The 19,836-nt window shown below is 37.9% G+C and overlaps 1 protein-coding gene across 2 annotated transcripts; it reads right to left on the reverse strand.

Annotated features, from left to right (window-relative positions):
• Positions 1-1,567: 1,567 nt before the first annotated feature.
• LOC133517985 (serine/threonine-protein kinase tricornered) lies at positions 1,568-19,711 on the reverse strand. 2 transcript variants are annotated; one of them, XM_061851519.1, is made up of 11 exons: positions 19,361-19,711; positions 15,865-15,945; positions 9,834-9,966; positions 9,602-9,749; positions 9,330-9,440; positions 8,524-8,765; positions 8,080-8,219; positions 7,642-7,825; positions 5,135-5,299; positions 4,694-4,857; positions 1,568-3,190 (listed from the first exon to the last, which is right to left on the reverse strand). In XM_061851519.1, the coding sequence occupies exons 3-11, from the start codon at positions 9,953-9,955 to the stop codon at positions 3,075-3,077; spliced, it is 1,392 nt and encodes a 463-aa protein (XP_061707503.1). In that variant the 5' UTR covers positions 9,956-9,966; positions 15,865-15,945; positions 19,361-19,711; the 3' UTR covers positions 1,568-3,074. The 2 variants fall into 2 exon arrangements, with proteins under 2 accessions (XP_061707503.1, XP_061707510.1); XM_061851526.1 differs by having other exon boundaries at positions 7,642-7,813; positions 19,361-19,709.
• Positions 19,712-19,836: the final 125 nt, after the last annotated feature.

Here is a 19,836-nt window from a genome sequence, read left to right on the forward strand (position 1 = left end):
CACGCCCTAGTAAACATTATGGAAATTCAAAGTAAATACTTTAGTAACGTTGCATATCCGAAAGGTTAACCTTTGACGCCAAGACGGATATATCCGCACCGTAGGTCCAACGCCAAGGACGGATAAATCCGTCACAGACCACAGAAAGCATAAAGTTCAATTTCAGTTTTGACACTTGGGTGACGTGGCGTCCGAGTGACAGCTTTTGTGTTTGACACGGCGTCGAAAAGGTTAAAACTACTCTGAGCTCTTCCAGTACTATATACATAATAAGAAACGAGACCCGCCAAGGGCCGGTGCAGGCTATGCGAATAATTACTTGAATTATAGCCAATTCAGAGTGCAATCCGTCATTTCCTTTAAGTTTTTAATACCTAGGTCTCATCGAGGTACATTTTGAGGTACATCAAGATCGTTGTGACGCCAAAGGTGGCGCAATGGACGCCATTTCTGCCATATTTTGCTGTCAGTCCACGGAATGCTTTGTAAGTTTAGTCTCTTAAATATAAAGACGATTGTCGAGATATCCGTTTATCGCCGACATATTTCGTGAAATCAATAATCGCTTAGCAGAGATTCTCCTCCCTGAAATGTTGTGAACACTGAGTTTTTATAAGTCCTATTAAAGTGCATCAAATCCACAGGCCTACTAATATTTTTACATTCATTTCTAGCGGAGAAAAAGTTAACGAAACTGGCCACACCCTAATTGTTTCACTAATACATTAAAATAAAGCCCGTCGCATTACATAATTCTGACATCGCCTATAAGTTCTGTTGAACCTTTTAGTATACGGACTGAGGTATTTTTCAACACATCTTGAGGGCATATTTAGGAGAAGCTACCCTGCTGGCACGCAACTTTGCAAGCTTTGTATTCGGCATCTTTATATACGCATAATCGGATAAGACGGATCAAGCATCGTTGCAGCGTCGACGCTGTGCCATTTTACATATAGTTTTCATGACATGCTACATTAAATGCGTTTAGTTTATAACAGACTTGAGAATGATTAGTGTCGGACATAGAGTGTGATATAACCTATAAATATATCACAGTCTTTGTCCTCCAAACTTGTACAGCAGGACCTTGCTAATCCGGACGGGCAACAAACCGGCCGTTGACGGATTACAGACGTTTCTTCCGGATTATCATTTTTATCCTATAAAATCTTTGATGACACTAAGGTAATAAATTGCTCGCAGTAATAAAAATGTCGGTAGGTACGTATAAGTACTTTTCTGCTTCACATTTCGCAGTCCATTCAAAGACTAAGAAAGTCAGGAATAAAATTAAAATTTCCAAGTTACATGACTATCAACGGCAGCGCTCCCGCTTATACATTACCGATTAGACATTACCGACCGTCTGGATTACCGGGATCACTGGATCAGCCGTGTCCGGATGGATTAGCGAGGCTCCACCGTTTGTTCAATTTACTAGTTTGCTGCTCGTTCATCCGCTTGACCAACCAGGTACTTCTGACTGATAGTGATTACTAAGACAGGCGTTCCCATCACTAATAAGCATATCGACTATCTCTCTATCTAATGAAAGTCAGAAAACTGTTCGTTAAAAGTAGATTTATTTGAAGTATTATGTACTTGAAACGTGTTAACTATTTATAGATTTTATTATTTTACAGATGTTCGTCATTATATGCAACTAATAAATAAGTGATCAATCGAACAATGATTCCTTTCCTTACTTGACTTAACCTGAGAGACGTTACTATAGCACATGTTAGTGCAATGGTTCTCGTTATCTGCAATATTCGGTGTCGTGTTGGGTGCAACCAGCCCTCATACCTATCTGTCGCGTGACTATGGCGCAATAAAAAATAATATTCAAATTCAATCAAACAATAATTGCAGTGCCATTTAGATAATTAAACACATCCATGATATTGTTATAAATGAGAAAGAAACTCTGCATGTCTGCCTGTTACCTTTTCAAGATTTAAATACTGAACAGATTTTCATGAAATTTTGCATTTGCCCTGGAGTGAACATAGACTGAGTGGCAGATTTCTGATGATTTCCTTCTTACAAGTGAAGTAGGAAACATGGGCTAGACATGGGCTGCATCAATCCTACAAGTATATTTATTACACCACAAGAACCATGGCGAACGTTACTCCATAATTATTTTTTTAACATTAGAAATAAGTGAACAATCTTAACAAGTCTTTTTATTGAAAATCGCATTTTTTTATTCCAGTAACTATTACTTCACTCCTCACTCGCAGCCGAAGCAGCACGAACAGCATCCTAAGTACGCTGGCGCAGCGTTGGGACTCGCCCCTAGTCAAGCGGCACGTGCAGCTACACTCACCTGTTGCTGTGCTGCCGCGAAACTTATAAATATTATGTAATGTTTTGTTTTGTTTGTTTTGTCTAATTAACTATAATACTAACTCGAGATACATAAGTCATTGTTACCTAACCCTATGGACGTCAAGTTCGAAATAAATATTTCAATTCAATTCAATTCAATTACTTATGAAAGCAAAAGAATGTAAATGATCGTATATGATTTATAATTGTTATATATTTTTCGTGACTTATTTTTCCAAAGCGTTTTTCAATAAACAGACACATCAAAATCGCTTACCTTCTTTCTAATGCTAAAAAAAACGAACTATAACATGAGACCCATTTACCGAAAAAATAAAGAGATTTAATTTTATAATTTCCGTTTTACTACTTTCATAGACGTCAGTATGACAGCCATGAAACACTGACAATACATGATGGATACGTTTTCTGCTATTGGATTCAGTTACAATATGTATTTCGGTTTGGAACTGCAACATTTCCAAATTCTAAAAATAATGTGTAAACGTTTCAACTTCGTTTTAATCGCTCTTATAAATCGATAGCCGAGTCGTTGTATGGAAATAAATAATCGATATGTGTGTGAAAATAAGAAGAGTTACAGACTAAAAAAGAGAGCACTCTAGTTATAGGTAGATACAGGTGAGGTTAGGTGATTAAGACGTCAGTGCTAACATCGGCGCGATGGGCGAGGAGGGGCAGCGCGGCCGCCGCCGGCAGTGCGAGGGCCGTCGGCCTCACTTCTTGGTGGGCGTGCCGCGCTGGGTGAGCCCTTCGAACCGCTTGAACGTGTAGTTAATGAATACCCAGTCTTTGTACGCCACCTCACCGTCTTGCGTGATTGGCGCTGCCGCTGTAACAAACAATCCAATATCACTACTCTTGTGGTGGAAATTGTGGACAGATATGGTAACTTTCGTCATTATTGGGTAATTTATCTATACAGTCTACTGTATGTTGGAATATTTGGAATTTGTTAAATGGAAAACTCAGGGCAGCTATATGATTCTGTGCTGCTACGCGAAAATGGTCTTAGGAGACCTCCACTCACTTTTTAACTGAGGACCATTGACATCTACAGTCAGCGACAAAATTATCAGTTTAGACAATTTTTTATACCAAACGATTCCATTTCTATTCAGGATGCAAAACTTCTTTGAGACTATCCTATGTTAAGGCACTACAAAAACCACAACTTAAAGAATGCGTTTTGATACATTTAGTATGAAAGAAGTGAGAAAATTCGTATGCTCTTCTTTTATACTTAAGGCTCATAACGTTGTATGAACATATCATCAAGTCAGTCACTAGAAATAAAATAAAAAACGTACTTAATTAATTTTCCAAACATTTCCTGTATTCAGATAAACTTGTTTCGCTTTTCAACATTTAATTTCCAACATTTTATTAATTGAGTGACACCATACAATTTTATCATTTTCAAGTCAGTACATGTTTGGCTTAAAAAACATGCAAAAAAAATATTTTTCGTTTAAATTTATGAAAATCTTTGTTTTCTGACTTCTAATGCCCTAGCTTAAGTTGGCCTCTAAAAGCCACTTGCACCAATCACTAACCCGGTGTTAACCAGTTAAACCTGGAGGTACCAGAGTACAATTTGACATTGGGTTAACGGTTTAACCGGTTACCCCGGGTTAGTGCAAGTGGCCCTAAGAAGCTTTTGATTCTAAATAGCAATAAATTACCTCCAAAAATATATTGATATACCTATTGACTGCTTTAAAACTAATTTTGCTTTAAACAGTTAGGAAAGGTCTCCTAAGACCATATTAACGTAGCAGCACGGGATCTGGTAGCTGCCCTCAGTGCCCCATTTAAAAAGTCCAACCAAATCTGATACGAGTAAAAAGCTCTGCATATGCCTGTAAGAAAGTCTTAGGAAGTTTCGGCGCAACTATACAGGGCTTATAGATGCTTGTTTATTTATTTGTAATGAATGCGGGTATCAGTAGGATTTGTTAGTACAATAGTAGGTAGTGTTTACATATACAGTGTGTTAATTCAATACGGGCGAATATTAAAACACAATGAAAATACTAACCATAATTTGTTTTAAAAAAGCTCGTATCACTTAATATCATGTCATGTTGTCTCGTAATGTTTGCACTACATTGGGTCGTAATTAAGTGTAACTTAATTTGTAAGGTGAATTCTTTGTCCGGTTTGATCTATTGCCCGTATTGGATTTACACACCGTATAATAAGCCCGAGATAAACGGCAACTAAGATAATGGAAAACTACGGTCGGTCTGTCGTGATCGTAGCGACGGGGATCAAAGGCGTGGTCGTCATCTCGGTGTATAAACAGGTAGTGTGGTGTGATCGGGATACGTACGTATCTCGAGCTTGACGTCGGGGAAGTCGTCGAAGTTGGAGGTGTCGTCGATGGAGCGCACCTCGACGGAGATGGCGGCGGGGCGCTCGCGCACGTGGCTCCAGTCCACTCCCCGGAAGAACGGCACCGACTTCACGTCCTCGATGCCGCGCCCGGAACCCAGCCTGCAACAAAACAAAACTTCCGTGACCACAGAAATATGAATATAAGAAGTATATACTATTTGCCGCAATAGTGTTCCACCAAAGTTTTACTTTTCCTTTAAGTTATCTGGATTTCCTCACGCAGAAAGCTGAGTCAAACGACTATCATACTTTAATATGTTATCATCGTTATGTTTATTTATATACACGAGAAAGTTATTGATATGTCGAGTCCTAGAAACAAAGCGATGTTTTCTGTATGCCTCATGGGTTGCATATTCCCCAAAAATAAATTTACCTGCGGTCCGGTTCGGAGCAGAAGCGCAGTATGGTCTCCCGAGCCTCCTCGCTGATGGGTATTTCGGGCGGGAAGGTGAGCGACTCGCGCCACGACATCACCTTGCGGTAGGTGTCCTGCGGGGACTCGGAGCAGAACGGCGGGTACCCGATCAGCATCTCGTACCTGCAACACAGCCAACACACAATTAAACTGCCGTACTACTGTGCCAGCTATCCTGCCGCCCAAACTACTAGTTACGGACTATTAGCTCGCTCCAGAAATGTTAATAACAGGAATACATGTAATTATTGATAGGTGAGCATTCGCACATCTTTCTTGTGATTTCTAGCTTTACTTACATTGCATTAATAGTCGACGATGGGGCACTGCCTATGAAAGTTTGGACATGTATGAAGGCTGTGTATAGATCAAAACCTTAGAAGTGTCAGGGGCTTTTATACAATTAAAAAATCGGTACATATGTATTGGCTACGTGCGAAGTGCATGTGGGGAGGGAGGTATAGTACAGCGATCGCAGCGCATGCGATTTTAAAATTTGGCACTAACAAAGAAAGCGTCTTTAACATTTCGTATAAATTATATGCACGAAATGGAATTTTTAATTAACGATAACTCCTAAGATATTCCTTTAAATTGTATGGAGTACGGTATCATTGTAATCTGTATGAAATGATTAATATAACTAACGTGTGTAATTTATAATGATTAATACTGTATCCATGTAAATAGCTTTGCAAAATACCACATATTATGTGACCTTTTTCTAGATAAAGAAATGGGTATAGTAAGTTTTCCTTAAAAGATAGACATACACCATCGCGGACTTTTTTGTAGACCAATAAAAGAGAGACAACCCTACCATACACTATGTTGTTATCTTAGCTCAAACGAATTAGGCAGCGTTTTCGATTAAAGCTCCTAGACAGCGCGATTTTTTCCGACATCGTTAGCAAACATCGTCATATTTCAACCAATTTTACAAAAACCTGAATACATTATACACTCAAACCTTCCTCAAGAATTGTTCTATCGATAGATGAAAACCGTATAAAAATCTGTTCAGTAATTTTCGAGTATGTTGTTGTTGTCCTAAAGCACCCCAGAGGTGCAAAGGGCCTTCACAAGCTCGCGCCACGCCTTCCTAACTTCAGCTCGCCTTCTGGCCTCACTCCAGCTCAACCCGACCGCTCGTAGCTCTCTTGGGACGGACCGTTGCCAAGAGTGTACAGGACGCCCGAAGCCACGGCTTCCGTCCGGCGGTTTCCACGCGAAAGCTATAGTAGCATTATTCGTTTGTTTTACAAGTTTAAATGTGGTGATTTGATGTTATCCGCTAGATTTGCGGATGCTAGGTAACATGACAGTCGTGCACGTAGCGAATCGAGCCTCCGCAAGATGGCAGTACATAATTGATTTCCATAATTTCATGCAAGTAGGTATTGTATAAACTTACATATTTACATACACTATCGCCCCTGTTTCAACGCTGAACTAAAATGCGTACACAATTCATTGAGTTATTGTTTAACCAATACTGTGACCATAAAACAAAAATAAGATATTACATATTTCTAATTAATATTAAAACCAGCTCGGTCACGTAGCCGTGTTTTTTATTCTATTTTATTAAGGAGTGAAATAAGCATAGGTATTTAAAATTGCGTGTCAACATACAATAAATAATTAGTTTATATTTTCCTTTTAAATGAATAAAATTGATGCTTACGCTTTGGCAAACTTATATAAAACAAAACTGTACATTCGCAATGCAGACTTTATTTGGGAACAATGAAGTTGTCAATAGTATTTCTAAACAATCCACTGCTATAAGCACATTATTAATTAGTCATCTCATCTAGCAGAGCTAAACACAATAACACTATTGTGTTTATTATTTCCTATAGGCATCGTACAAATAACTGTTATGAGAGGCTAGAATGCCTCGCTTTGCACGGGCATCAATAATTCACTTGTCGAAGAACGTTGGATGATAACTATGATAAGGCTACGTTCAATCTTCCTTGTTTACTCTCTATTGGTGTACTATGTATTAACTACGTATCGCAAAAACATTTTTAGGCTATCAATCAAAACCCCAGTGGCACTTGCACAGCGCTAATTACCATGACACTCGCCATGCTCTAATTAGTTTAAACATTAAGTTTGCGTCTCTCCAAGTTGTAAGCAGCATTTACTACCCGATACGCTGCTTACGTGTAACATATAGTAACTCGGTAGTAAAGATAATAAATAATAAATAAAAGTTTCCTTTTTGAAATATTTTATTCTCAAATTATATCATTAATCCTCAAGTTCTGACAAAAACTGTTGTTCTAATCGATATTCCGGCTAATCATACATATCATCAAGCCCAAGGGTTTTTTTTAATAACAACATCGCAATCGGTATCACTACCATCAAGTTCAAAGATTATAAAACACTCGTTCGCATTTAGAGCATAAGAAGTGGACAAGTCGGATAATGTCGGGGCGTTGTGTACTTACATGATGACGCCGAGACTCCACCAGTCGGCCTGCGGGCCGTAGCCGGTCTGCAGGAACACCTCGGGCGCGATGTAGTCGGGCGTGCCCACGGTGGAGTAGGCCAGCGCCCGCCGGTTGCGCTTCCATGACTCCGCGCGCCGCTTCGAGTCCATCGCCGACGACGATGTCGAAACTGAAAAAAAGTCTAACGTGACGCAACCACTAAATTATTCATGAATGATAACGACATGATTAAAATAAAAATAAACACACGAAAGCATTAAAGGAATAGCATGTGTAAAAATAATGAGTTTTATAACAAAATATATATTCAAGATTCATGTCTGATATGATCGAATGAGCCAATGGTACAGAAGGAAAAGAAACAAGTAAAACTTGTTAAATTCAATGTGAATGATAGAGTTTTTTAATGGTAGTGAAATGGATGAGCTTACTTACTGAAGTCTGAGGGCGTGGCGCGCGACAGGTCGCGGTAGAAGTCGGTGCGATGGCTCTTTTTGAGGCCCGTGCACAGCCCGAAGTCACTGAGCTTGATGTGCCCGCGCGCGTCCAGCAGGAGGTTATCCGGCTTTATGTCCCTGCACATAGCGAACAACTGTTACTTCAGGTGTCAACATGTCTCACTAATAAACTAATGTTCTCTCAAGTTTTCTTCAAACATGTTAGTTAACATAACACAGACTTGCCGACTGAACCTTTTTGCACAGTCAAGTCCATAACTACTTCGACGATTCAAACGAGCCTACGCGTGACGGGAATGCGTCATTTTATTGCAAGAGTTCCTATGTCCACTTTCCGTCCATAACTAGACCCGCTCGATGGTACCCTAACATTTCATTGTATCTTAAATACTAACGGCTTGTTATTATTCTATTTATTTACCTATGTATGAAACCGAGCTTATGTATACTGTCGATCGCCAGTGCAGTCTCAGCGACATAAAACTGCGCACATTCTTCACTAAGGGTGTCTTTTTTCATGAGTAGGGTCATCATGTCGCCGCCGGGCAGGAATTCCATGATGAGGTATAAGTTCATGGGATCTTGAAAACTATAATACATCTTCACTACCCACTGGTGGTCCGCTTCTACTAGGATGTCACGCTCGGCCCGCACGTGGGCCACCTGTCAAGTTAGAAAATTAACAATTAATTTGACAGCACAGCAACGCAGATGATGCCTATATACTTACTTTACTATTTGGATAAGCCGATCTGTAGCGTTTAATTACACACACTAGTCAATATGCCAAAAGGAGTTCGAAAGCTTTCTGGTTGGCAATATATAGGGTATGAATCAGCCAGGTTTTGAAGGACAATTAGATTTTTGTAAAGTTTACAAAAATAGGTATATTGAATGTATTTAAAATAAATTATTTTACACCATGGACGAAATTTAAAACCAGAAAATTTGGTGAGAAACGTAGTCTGCAGTTATTCAATTACCACTATAAAAAAGGTAACTTGACGGTGAGGCCATTTGTTATTTCATAGTGGCAATTCGTTTTGTCAGTTCGAAGAAAAAAACGCATTTGACTAGTCACTCCCTATTGAGTTAACGGTATTAAAAAGGTGAAAACTGCAAGTGTCTAGTTTAGTTCAAAAAACTAGGCCCTGTGATACTGTGGGCTAAAACTTATCAATTTTTAATAAGAGTATGTAACTGATTTTATTATGCATGTTATCTTACTTGTTCCTTTTCAAGCATATCTGCTTTTCTGAGTATTTTCATAGCGTAAACATGACCGGTATCTTTCTTTTGAACGAGGCGAACCTCGCCAAACGCGCCTCGCCCTATGACCTGTAAACAAACAAATATTTAGCACCTGTGGAAATGTTTAGCTTCTGTATTGTAAGTATAAAAAGTTTTATATGCGCTGCACAAGTGTGTTGCCAACTTTGATGGGCGTTATCGGTTAGGCCCTTCGCAGATAACATACTTTTTTCCGAGAGCTAACTTACTTTGAGCGGTTCAAAGTCCTCTACGCCGAGCCTCGATCGCTTGAGCCTCAAAAACTCAGTTTCTTTTTGAGCATGTTGCTGTCTTTTCTCTTGTTTTTGGCTTTCTGTCAAGTTTTCATCTTTGAGTGACTCCTCCAGCTTCTCGAGTCTAAAATAATATACAGATTTTTTTTTAAGTAAGCACCCTACACGTTAATACAGCCATAAGTTCAGTGAATGTAAGTTTGATTACCTCTGTTTCCTCTCATAATGTTGAGTTATGAGATTAGTATAGAAATTTTCTAATGTGACCTTGGCCTTGGTGGCTTTGTCGAGCGTGTGGCCGCTGAAGCGGATATTGTCCGTGGCCGTCATATCCAGCACCCCTGGAACAGGACAAGTTGCTAGTCACTTCCTTTCCTTAGCATAGGGGATATTAGCAACGTTTAACATATTTGTAGTAGGTCAAATCATGGGTGTATTCCCATCTGTGACCGATTCGGTTTCTTTTCTGTCTTTATTATTCTATAAATGTCGATTTTTATTGTTGCTATATTGAACAGTTAAAATTCAAATTAGTGAAATATAAATCATATAATGTTGGTAGAGAACATGCCTCGCGATTCAGCATTCAACAATTTACATCATAAATGTGAAAAAATGTTTAGGTACTGGTTTACCATAACTACCTTATAACAAGTATCAATTTATGTACCAGATTTGATCCCTATATTTTAGTATTAAAAGTAATAGTAAGAATTTTACGAATTGGAATTTTACTGTTCAATATAACAACTATCTAAATCGGTATTTGTTTCACAAACAAGATAGGAAGAAATACACCATTTCATGTGCTACAATATTTCATATACATATCTAAATGCATGACACCAAACAGTTACTGGTACTCCCCTGATACAGGCCTTGCCTAGTGCCGGGTCCCCTTGCAATTTGTGTGTTAACTGTTAGCCACATTAACACAGTCTCTGAATAGGAGCCAGTTTATCTCTTTTCATAACATTTACACATTATAGACACACCTTTCATGTGTGTCTATAATATCTACCAATACCAATATCTATGTCAATAAACCTTTACAGGTATGCCTATAATGTATTGTTTTAGAAGTTAGAAGCGCATGCTCTCGAAAAGCGACATTTCAAGTAGTATTACTGTCGAAGAAGTATATATTTTATGAAGTCGACCGTTTTGGCCATACCTTTTTACCCGAATGGGTCAGAAGGAAGGTAATGTTTTCCGAGCGTATGTATGTCCATGGATTTGTCACTCTCTACAGCCCAAACGGCTCGACGGTTTTTGACATAAGAGGTGTCGTTAAATTTGTCAGAATTGTAGCAGTGACACATGCTATTCGCTATGTGCACGACTGTCACGCAACCTAGTGTCCGCAAGTCTAGGGGAAAACGTCAATTCACTACATCTTATAAAACTACTCCAAAACTAAAAACTACTGAACGGATATTCATACGACTTTCATCTATCAATAGAGTGATTCTTAAGGAAGGCTTAGGTATATAACTTGTTAAGGTTTTGTGTAAATTGGTTGAAATATAACGATGTTGTCGGAAAAAAACACGCTGGCTAGGAGCTTTAATCGAAAACGCTGCCTAATCCGTTTGAGCTATAACAACACAATGTATGGTGGGTTGTTTCTCATTCATAGGTCTACAAAAAATTCCGCGATGTTAAATGTCTATCTTTTAAGGATAACTTACTATATCCATTCATAACTTCTAGAAAAATATCACGTAATATGTAGCATTTGCAAAGCTGTCTACAAGGATATATTATTAACAATTGTCAAATTAAATGCGTTAGTTATATGAAGCATTTCATACAGATTGCAATGGTCCCTTACATCATACAATTTAAATGAATATTTCAGGAGAAATCGTAAATTAAAGTTTCATTTCGAGCCATATTGTACGAAATGTTAAAGACGCTATCCGCAGTTAGTTCTAATTTTAACCACCTTATGCGCTGGGTTCGCTTTACTTACCCCACCCACGCACTTCGCACGGTCCCAATATAAATTTTGAAAATGGCGCAAGGAAAATGGAAAAAGGGGGTGTTGTTGTTTCTTCTTCCCTTAGCAATATGGGTAGTACATGACAGCCAGTGAAAAGACCATTTTAAAAATATAAGTAAGCAGTCGGGTTTTTTTGTTTCTATAACAATTAGTCCTCTTGTTTATCGCAAAACACGGTGCACTGTGCAACAATGTACTGTGTAATAAAGAGATTTCTATTTTATTGAAAAATAGTCATTTACGATACAAGTGCAGGAAAAAGGAAATTCGCAACGAGTGGTGATAAATTAAAACACGACCGAAGGGAGTGTTTTAAATCGGCGCGAGTTGCGAATTACCTATTCGCACGTATATCGTACAACGTTTTACAGTACATATGGCTCTTTAAAGTTTCGACATATGCACGGAAAGTGTTCATTCCCGCACGCGTTCGGGAAAGTAGCACCATATGTACTGTAATAGTATGTTTTAATGTACCATTAGACTGATGATTTGATGACCGGTCTGGCCTAGTAAGAAAAACCGATGGTCCTGGGTTCGAATCCCGGTACGGGCATTTATATGTGTGATGAGCACAGATATTTGTTCCTGATACATGGATGTTTTCTATGTATTTATTTATTTATTTACTATTATTATCGTAATGTCATATTAGGGCTATAATTTAATAGTACTCGTCCCAATAACAGCGCTTTCTTTATAAGAAAATATTGAAAGATATTCTTCTGGCAATTGTTGGTTTTTTCTTTAGCAGAATAATAACCGTGATATGAGGTGGCATCGCGTACTCGTAAGAAGCCGGCAGTGTGACGAAGCAACCGAGGTTGCGTCACGGTGCGACCTTCTGCATCGTTAGCAATACTACACTAATTATTGCTAATGTGACCGACCAACATCAAAGAGTAACACTTGTGAACAATTATGTAGTCATTCGAATATTATGAACTGTAGTAACTAATCACTGCTTTGTTACGTCGTTTAGAAAATAAAAGAAGTAATATTGAATAATTAAAATTTCTAGAACTCCACTTAAATATGAGCGATGAACTTGAACAGAGTGTAGGACCGGTCAACTCTAGCCTAATGCGTCGCGTCTTTAGTGTATATTAGTCTCCGGTGTGCTAAATCTTTAATCATGAACCTGGAGCCCTGAACTGGCGACTTACCTAAAAGAATCGGGTATTTAGGCCTAAATACTTTTAAATGCCTAAAAACTTGTGACTTTTCAAATTGAAATCAATTTCTAACGCACCATTTTTTAAGTCACTTATGAGAATATTAAACTATTTTTCAAATTTAGTCCAACTGACTTAGAATATTACCTATACATAACAATTAAATTAACAAGATTATTTTTCTTTAATTCAACTGTTTTACTGTAGGTAGCTCGTAGCTCTGTCCCAAAGATCAACATATGTAGCATAATTTATAAAATGAAATAAAATACAGTAATATTTAGTAAAAAACTCCAAAAGATTATTATCTTTTACCACTAACCAATGCTCTTCCTGCAATTGTTTGTTTTTCTAATTAAATATAAGGTTTTAGTAAAGTAACCCTGTTGTTGTTGTGAAGTCCCAAGCTTTTTAAATATCGGCATAAATAATATAGTTAATTTCGCTGCAGCGATGATAGACTATTATAGAAAACATTATAAATATTCTGAATGAATATAAAAAAGTAATGAAATGTTATCTTTTATTAACTAATTTGTCTCTTGAAACTAAATTTGTACACAATTTCTATTGGGCATTAATATGTATTTTGGCCCATTTGCGGAACTACCGCGCACCCCGCGGGCCGCGATAGTACAAAGACGCCACAACCAGCGCTCCATGTCTCGTCACCCGTCACACGACAAAACGTCGTGCGTTCCGGTCACGAATATGGTTTAAACACAACTCTCTGCAATTCTAGACTATATTAGGCTCTGACCATGGTAGACTTTTTAAAGGACAGATCAAGGGATTCATTGTAAACGTGAAAGACACGTGTAAGAACAAAAATTAACAACAATGAACTAGACGATAAATTCGTTACAATTCGTTAACCTTTATTTTGAGATTGATTGATTTGTTTTTTTTTTTTTCTACCTAGTTGTAGTAAAGTCAATACTATAAGCTGAAACATCATATAATTGGGTGGTGTATTTTAATCTAAATACAGTACCGGCCAATAATATATCACCTCTGTTTTTACGGTATAACTTTTTTCTTGTAGTTATGAGCCTAGTAGCAGTCCTTTGTGCGAGTGATGAGAAAAAATAGTCTCATGTAATGGTTTATTCGCTTCTGGCAAACTAATTACATCATAACTTGACAGGTTGAACCTAAATAAATTGTAGTGCTTATTTAATTTTTCCCTTAAACAAATAATCTCACAAGGACATATTAAATATGTTACAACGGGTCACTCACGTATTTTAAGTCGAAAACGCTCGACATGTCCCGCGTGAGTCACCCGTTGTACCATATTTAATATGTCTGTGTCTCACGGAAGTTTTGTTAATCTCACAAGGAATTGAAAGACTGTTCGTTTTCAGTCGTGGGCAGTTTTTGTATGGCAGAAAGGCTTTTCATCAATTTACGGAAGTTATTTCATTTTGTTTAAAACATACAATATGATGACGTAAAATGTAATCTTATTAGCACATTGCCCGAATCTAAACATAGAGTGACACCATCTTTAAGCGCGGGATATTTTATCGTCATTATTTTTCTCGCCACATCATTACGACAGATTGTAATTTTTAATCTCAGCTTAATATTCCTTATATCATTGCTGAATTGCTGGTCTTCTTACGCAGAAGGACGAAATTAGAAACCACGTTGGTGATAATTGTGTTATTTTTCACCTTCTATTCACTCTCTCTCTCAAAACATAGACATATCATTAATTTCTAATTTCTTTATAATATAATCATCAAAGCTGTACTTGAATAATATCGTGATTAATAAAAATGTACTCTTGCAGAAGTTAAGGCCAGCATAATTGGCCGATATTACCCACTTATTTCCTTAATTTCCGTTAGGCTTAATCTAGTTTAAATAAAATAAATGTCATATACGACGGAAAAAAAACCTAAACCTCGAGCCACAAGCCTTCGGGAAATTGTCATATACTTGGAAATTTCGACCCATGCCATCGTGGCATTTGGCAGAGCGGTTCAGGCATCTGTCGCGTAAACGGAGGACGTTGATTCGATTCCAGCCCTGGGCACTTATTTTATTTAATGTATAGTTTATAGTACACTAAACTGACATTGGATTGTTGGATTGACACTAAACTGACATTGGACTGACAACTGACACTGGAATGACTTTTGACTGACACTGACACAAAACTGGACTGTCAACTGGACTAACATTGGACTGACACTGGACTGTCAACTGTACTAACATTGGACTGACACTGGACTGACATTGGACTGTTGGACTGACACTATACTGCATTTGGACTGACACCTGATTGCCATTGAACTGACATTGGACTAATACTCCCGTTGAGTCCCGGGGAAGAACATGGGATAGGTTTAATCCCAAAAATCATCCCTTAAGGGTGTGAAAATGGAGGAGGAATATTGTATGGGGAATCAATAACCATTGAACAGATTTTGATTAAATTTGGTATAGACTATAGGGACCGTGCGCGTTGGAGGGTCTGCCATCTTGTGGTCTGAATCGGAACCATAAACAGGCACATTTACACGTCAAGTGTTTTCTTATGCATAGTAGGTTCTGCCATCTTGTGGGCTCCATCGGAACAAAAACATCACATTTACGCCTCGCGCCAAAAATCTGACGGCTCCTGTGCTGCCTCCTATAGTTCATGCATGCTCCCTATAGAGATACTTCGAGTCCCGGGAAAGAACATGGGATAGTTTTATCCGAAAAATCACGTCAAAGTGAAATGGTAGGTGTAGGTTTGTATGTAGAATCAATAACCGCTGAACCGATTGATGATAGACGTCTACATCTTTGATTTAGTTGAAAATGACACCGAACATGACTTAGAACCTAAACTTAAACAATGATTAACCTCTGAAGTCACAGTAGCAAAGAAGATACATCAAGACGATCAAATACATATCCAGCAATTTTTTATATGGTGAAGGTACATTATTACACACGCCTAGGCAGATCGTACGCTACGCTGCTGGCAGTCAGCTGTGCGGTCGTGACCGAATAAATAGGCAAGTGGTTTAAGTATTGAATGTGAGATAAATATAACATACCCGGAGGCTGGGGTGCTGGTGCCGGTGTATCTGGGGCCACCGTAGTGCCCGGGGTGCTTCTCCCCCAAGACACGGCTCACTCTGTGGAACAATGTACAATTCCTTAACACATCCATTGATAGCCACTTGCAATGAACGTTTTCCTTACAACAATGCAGTTAAAATAAATGAAATTATGAGTCACACCAACCCACCGCCAAAAAGCCGCTCTTATACAGTCGGAGTTACACTATCATTTTAAAATGACCTTTAAATTAAATTAAGCTTGTATCTATGTCTGGTACTGGCTTTCGTTGCTAGAAGTTGTTATACAAAGAAAATAGAGTGAGTAGAAGTCTTGTATGTAAAATTTCGACTTCTAATTTCTTACTTGAATAATATGTTACTTGAATATTGATGTCAAATTTCATGTTATTTCAGAATGTCGTTTTAAAATGTGAAATTAACTTCCATTGTATGGCGGCCCTTTTTGCATTTACGCAGGGTCAGTGCCTGTCTGTCGTTCGTCATCTCATCCTTCACTTGCTTTCTATTCATATCATCTCTCTGTAAGTGAATTAATTGCATACCTAATCAGTTAAGTACTGTTTTAATAACCACAATCATTAAATGCCAATTGTATTGATTAATTGCTGTCAGTGATAAGATTTTGTTCAATATGCAAGACTATAATATCTTCTTCAGACTGGTAACATAAGTGCCCTTACGTCACCAGTCTGACAAAATAAAAGAACCAGCGAAAGGGGTTGTTAATAGTAGCCAAACATTGACATATATATCTAAGGACGGGCCTTACGTACAATAAGAATGGGGCCAGTACAGCGGTGTCACGCACACGAATTCGAGCCAATCGAACAGTCTAACGCCGCAACGCGATTGGTTGATGAGTTCGCATCACGCGCGCAATTGGTCGCAACTAGTTCCGTTAGACTGCATGGTTGGCTCGAATTCGACAGTGACACCACTGAACTAGCGCCATTCTTGGTGCCCGTAAGACCCGTCCTTAGATATATATGTCAATGTAGCCAAGTAGATCTGTTGAAATTGATGCCATTAGTTATACAGAATGTGCATGTATTGTAAACTGTGTGATGTGTTCACATAGTAGATTGCCAATGATAAAACGCACGCACGATGAGACCAAGGGATAAAACGCACACATTTCTGTCAAGGTAGTCCGAGAATGAAATGGTGCCTTTCACCCGAGTTAAACACTCTACACTTTTCATTTCGAATACGAGAAAAGTAAAATACATGTGTATTTAAAAAACATGACAAAACACATAGTTTTATAGTACTTCTTGAGGAATCTTTCGATTAACAATTGAGGTAAAAGTATTTTCGGTCGGCAGTGCCCTCGCCAAGACGAGCAAAGCGAAGCGCTAGGGCACTACCTACCTTTTCTCGAATGCTTCATCATATTTTTGAACTCTCATAACATAACTTGGGTTTGGATTATACCAGAGAAATAAAATTCTCGGCATATTATGTCAATAGTGGAAATATTAAGCATAAAAAATTTCAATTGCATAGCTCTCATTCTTTAGATGTTATTTATCTCTACAAAACCCCGATTTCGTCACTGACTCACTCACTCACTCACTGATGATCATCAAAACCCTTAACATACTTCCTGAAGTCCTAGTAAGCTGAATTTTGGTATGTAAGATAGTATTAATTAATTTACTTATTAATAAACTTTGAGATTTGGTGCCCACTAAGGGGGAGAAAAGGAGGGTGGAATTTTGTATAGGGAATCAATAACCGCTAAACCGATTTAGTTAAAATTTGGTATGTAGATAGTTTTTGTTTTGGGGAAGGATATAGAATAGTTTTCAGTCCTAAAATCACCCCGTAAGGGTGAAAAGGGGGAGGAAAAGGGTGTTAGCGGAAAATGGGGTTGAAGTTTGTATGGGGGATCAGTAAAAAAAGTAGATTGTATAAAAGATGCCCCCAGTTACATTTTTCAGGATTTTTAATAGTAAATCACCCCCAACCCTTTAAATTGATGAAAGATTGTCATAACTCACAAAATAAGTGAAATTCCATTAATAACATTTGCATGTAAAATGTTGCCAAGACAAAACCATAAGGTGTTAAAGTTATCAGATCCCTCGTAGAGCCAAGCTTCTAACTCTACAAGCCCTAACTTCACAAGCTCTACACCTTGTAGTGTAGAGACGCCCGGCCGGAAACAGGTGAGCTGTCGATCATGTGTTGTGTTCATTCAGCCCAATAACTCTACACCTTAGTCAAAATATGTTAATGGCAAAACCATAGTCGGACATTTAAGCCATGTGGACATTTAAGTTATATTTATTATATTATAAATTAAAGTAGGTAGCTATGAGTGGATATAAGTTATGCTGTGTTTTTAATAGACTGAATAAAAGGAGGAGGTTCTCAATTCATAAGAATCATTTTTTTTATCTCTTCAAGTGTTTTCTTATGCAGGATTATAAAAAGGCAGTGCTAGAATTGTGTTTTTAATGTGGTCTGTCAAGGGGTTCAACATAAATAAATAAATATTATAGGACATTATTACACAAATTGACTAAGTCCCACAGTAAGTTCAATAAGGCTTGTGTTGAGGGTACTTAGACACACAATATAATATATAAATATAATTATTTATAAATACTTAAATACATAGAAAACACCCATGACTCAGGAACAAATATCCATGCGCATCACACGAATAAATGCCCTTACCAGGATTTGAACCTGGGACCATCAGCTTTGTAGGCAGGGTCACTACCCACCAGGCCAAACCGGTCGTCAACATATTTATCTCAATATGATTTGATTGGCATTCATATTAACCCGTCTGAACCCAGGCATTCATATAATATACCTGATACCAACAATATAATATTCAATACTGTCATCATATGATATAACTGGGCACCGAAGGGTTAGTGACACTTTATAAGTACAAGTCAATTCTCCCAACTTTTGGAAATATATGACATAAAAAACACAATTTAGATAGGCCCCAGAGCATTATTATATCCCAGAGCTTACATAACCTTGTATGTGTTGCATTTTTCTTCAAGCATTGTGTCATATAGAATAATGTGAAATTATAATTATATTTATAATTATGATCATGGATTGTGACTGTCACTTTTCAAATATGATATTATGACACATTAAGTAGTTTATGATTTATTTCTCATTTACTTACTGTAGAATACATTCACCATTAGTACCCATATGACTAAGATACTACTTGTGATGTTTCATGGCAACAAGTGTTTCTAGGTTGAGTGCAGTACATAAATGTCTGTTCAATTAAATAAATGATATGACTGTCATAGGTACACCACGTAATTGCTAAACACACTAGAATCACTTTGATTACATTTTGCTAAAGGATCATGTTAGTGTGGATTAGCAACTGTATCCATCAGAGAACTAATGAGTACAAAATAGTACTTCGAACTCCTGCAGTTTCATAACTTATTACCACTCTTCATGATCTAAGTATACATACCTTGAATGGGACTGTGGCACAAAAAATTGTTGCTTGGGCAGCAATCACTCGAGCTCACTAATAAATAAACACTATCTTTTAAGAGGAAGGCTAAAATCGATAAATTAAAATACCAAAATAAATCTTTTCACAATGCCACTAAATGTATCAGCGTTTGTAACGCGTGTTCCGCTAGCTGCGGTGAACCGTCGGAACAAGTAAAAGCCTTTGTTAGATGAATTACAAAAGCAAAATAACGGGATTTTTCATGAGACCTGACAGAAATTGCACAAAGAAAGATGTCAGAGAAGGCTACGATTTTTTTAAATCGAGTTCAAGTGCGGTGGCAATTACTGTACAATTCAGCCCGTAACCAATCTGTGGTTTTCGTTTAGAAACTTGTAACGTTCACAAGTGCTGGGGGCCTACCGCAAAAATCGAAGTTCGTCAATTGTGGGCATTTTCTCTTTCACTCTAATTACGTCTTAGTGAGAGTA

This window comes from Cydia pomonella, chromosome 1 (assembly GCF_033807575.1).
Source record: "Cydia pomonella isolate Wapato2018A chromosome 1, ilCydPomo1, whole genome shotgun sequence".
Taxonomy (NCBI): domain Eukaryota; kingdom Metazoa; phylum Arthropoda; class Insecta; order Lepidoptera; family Tortricidae; genus Cydia; species Cydia pomonella.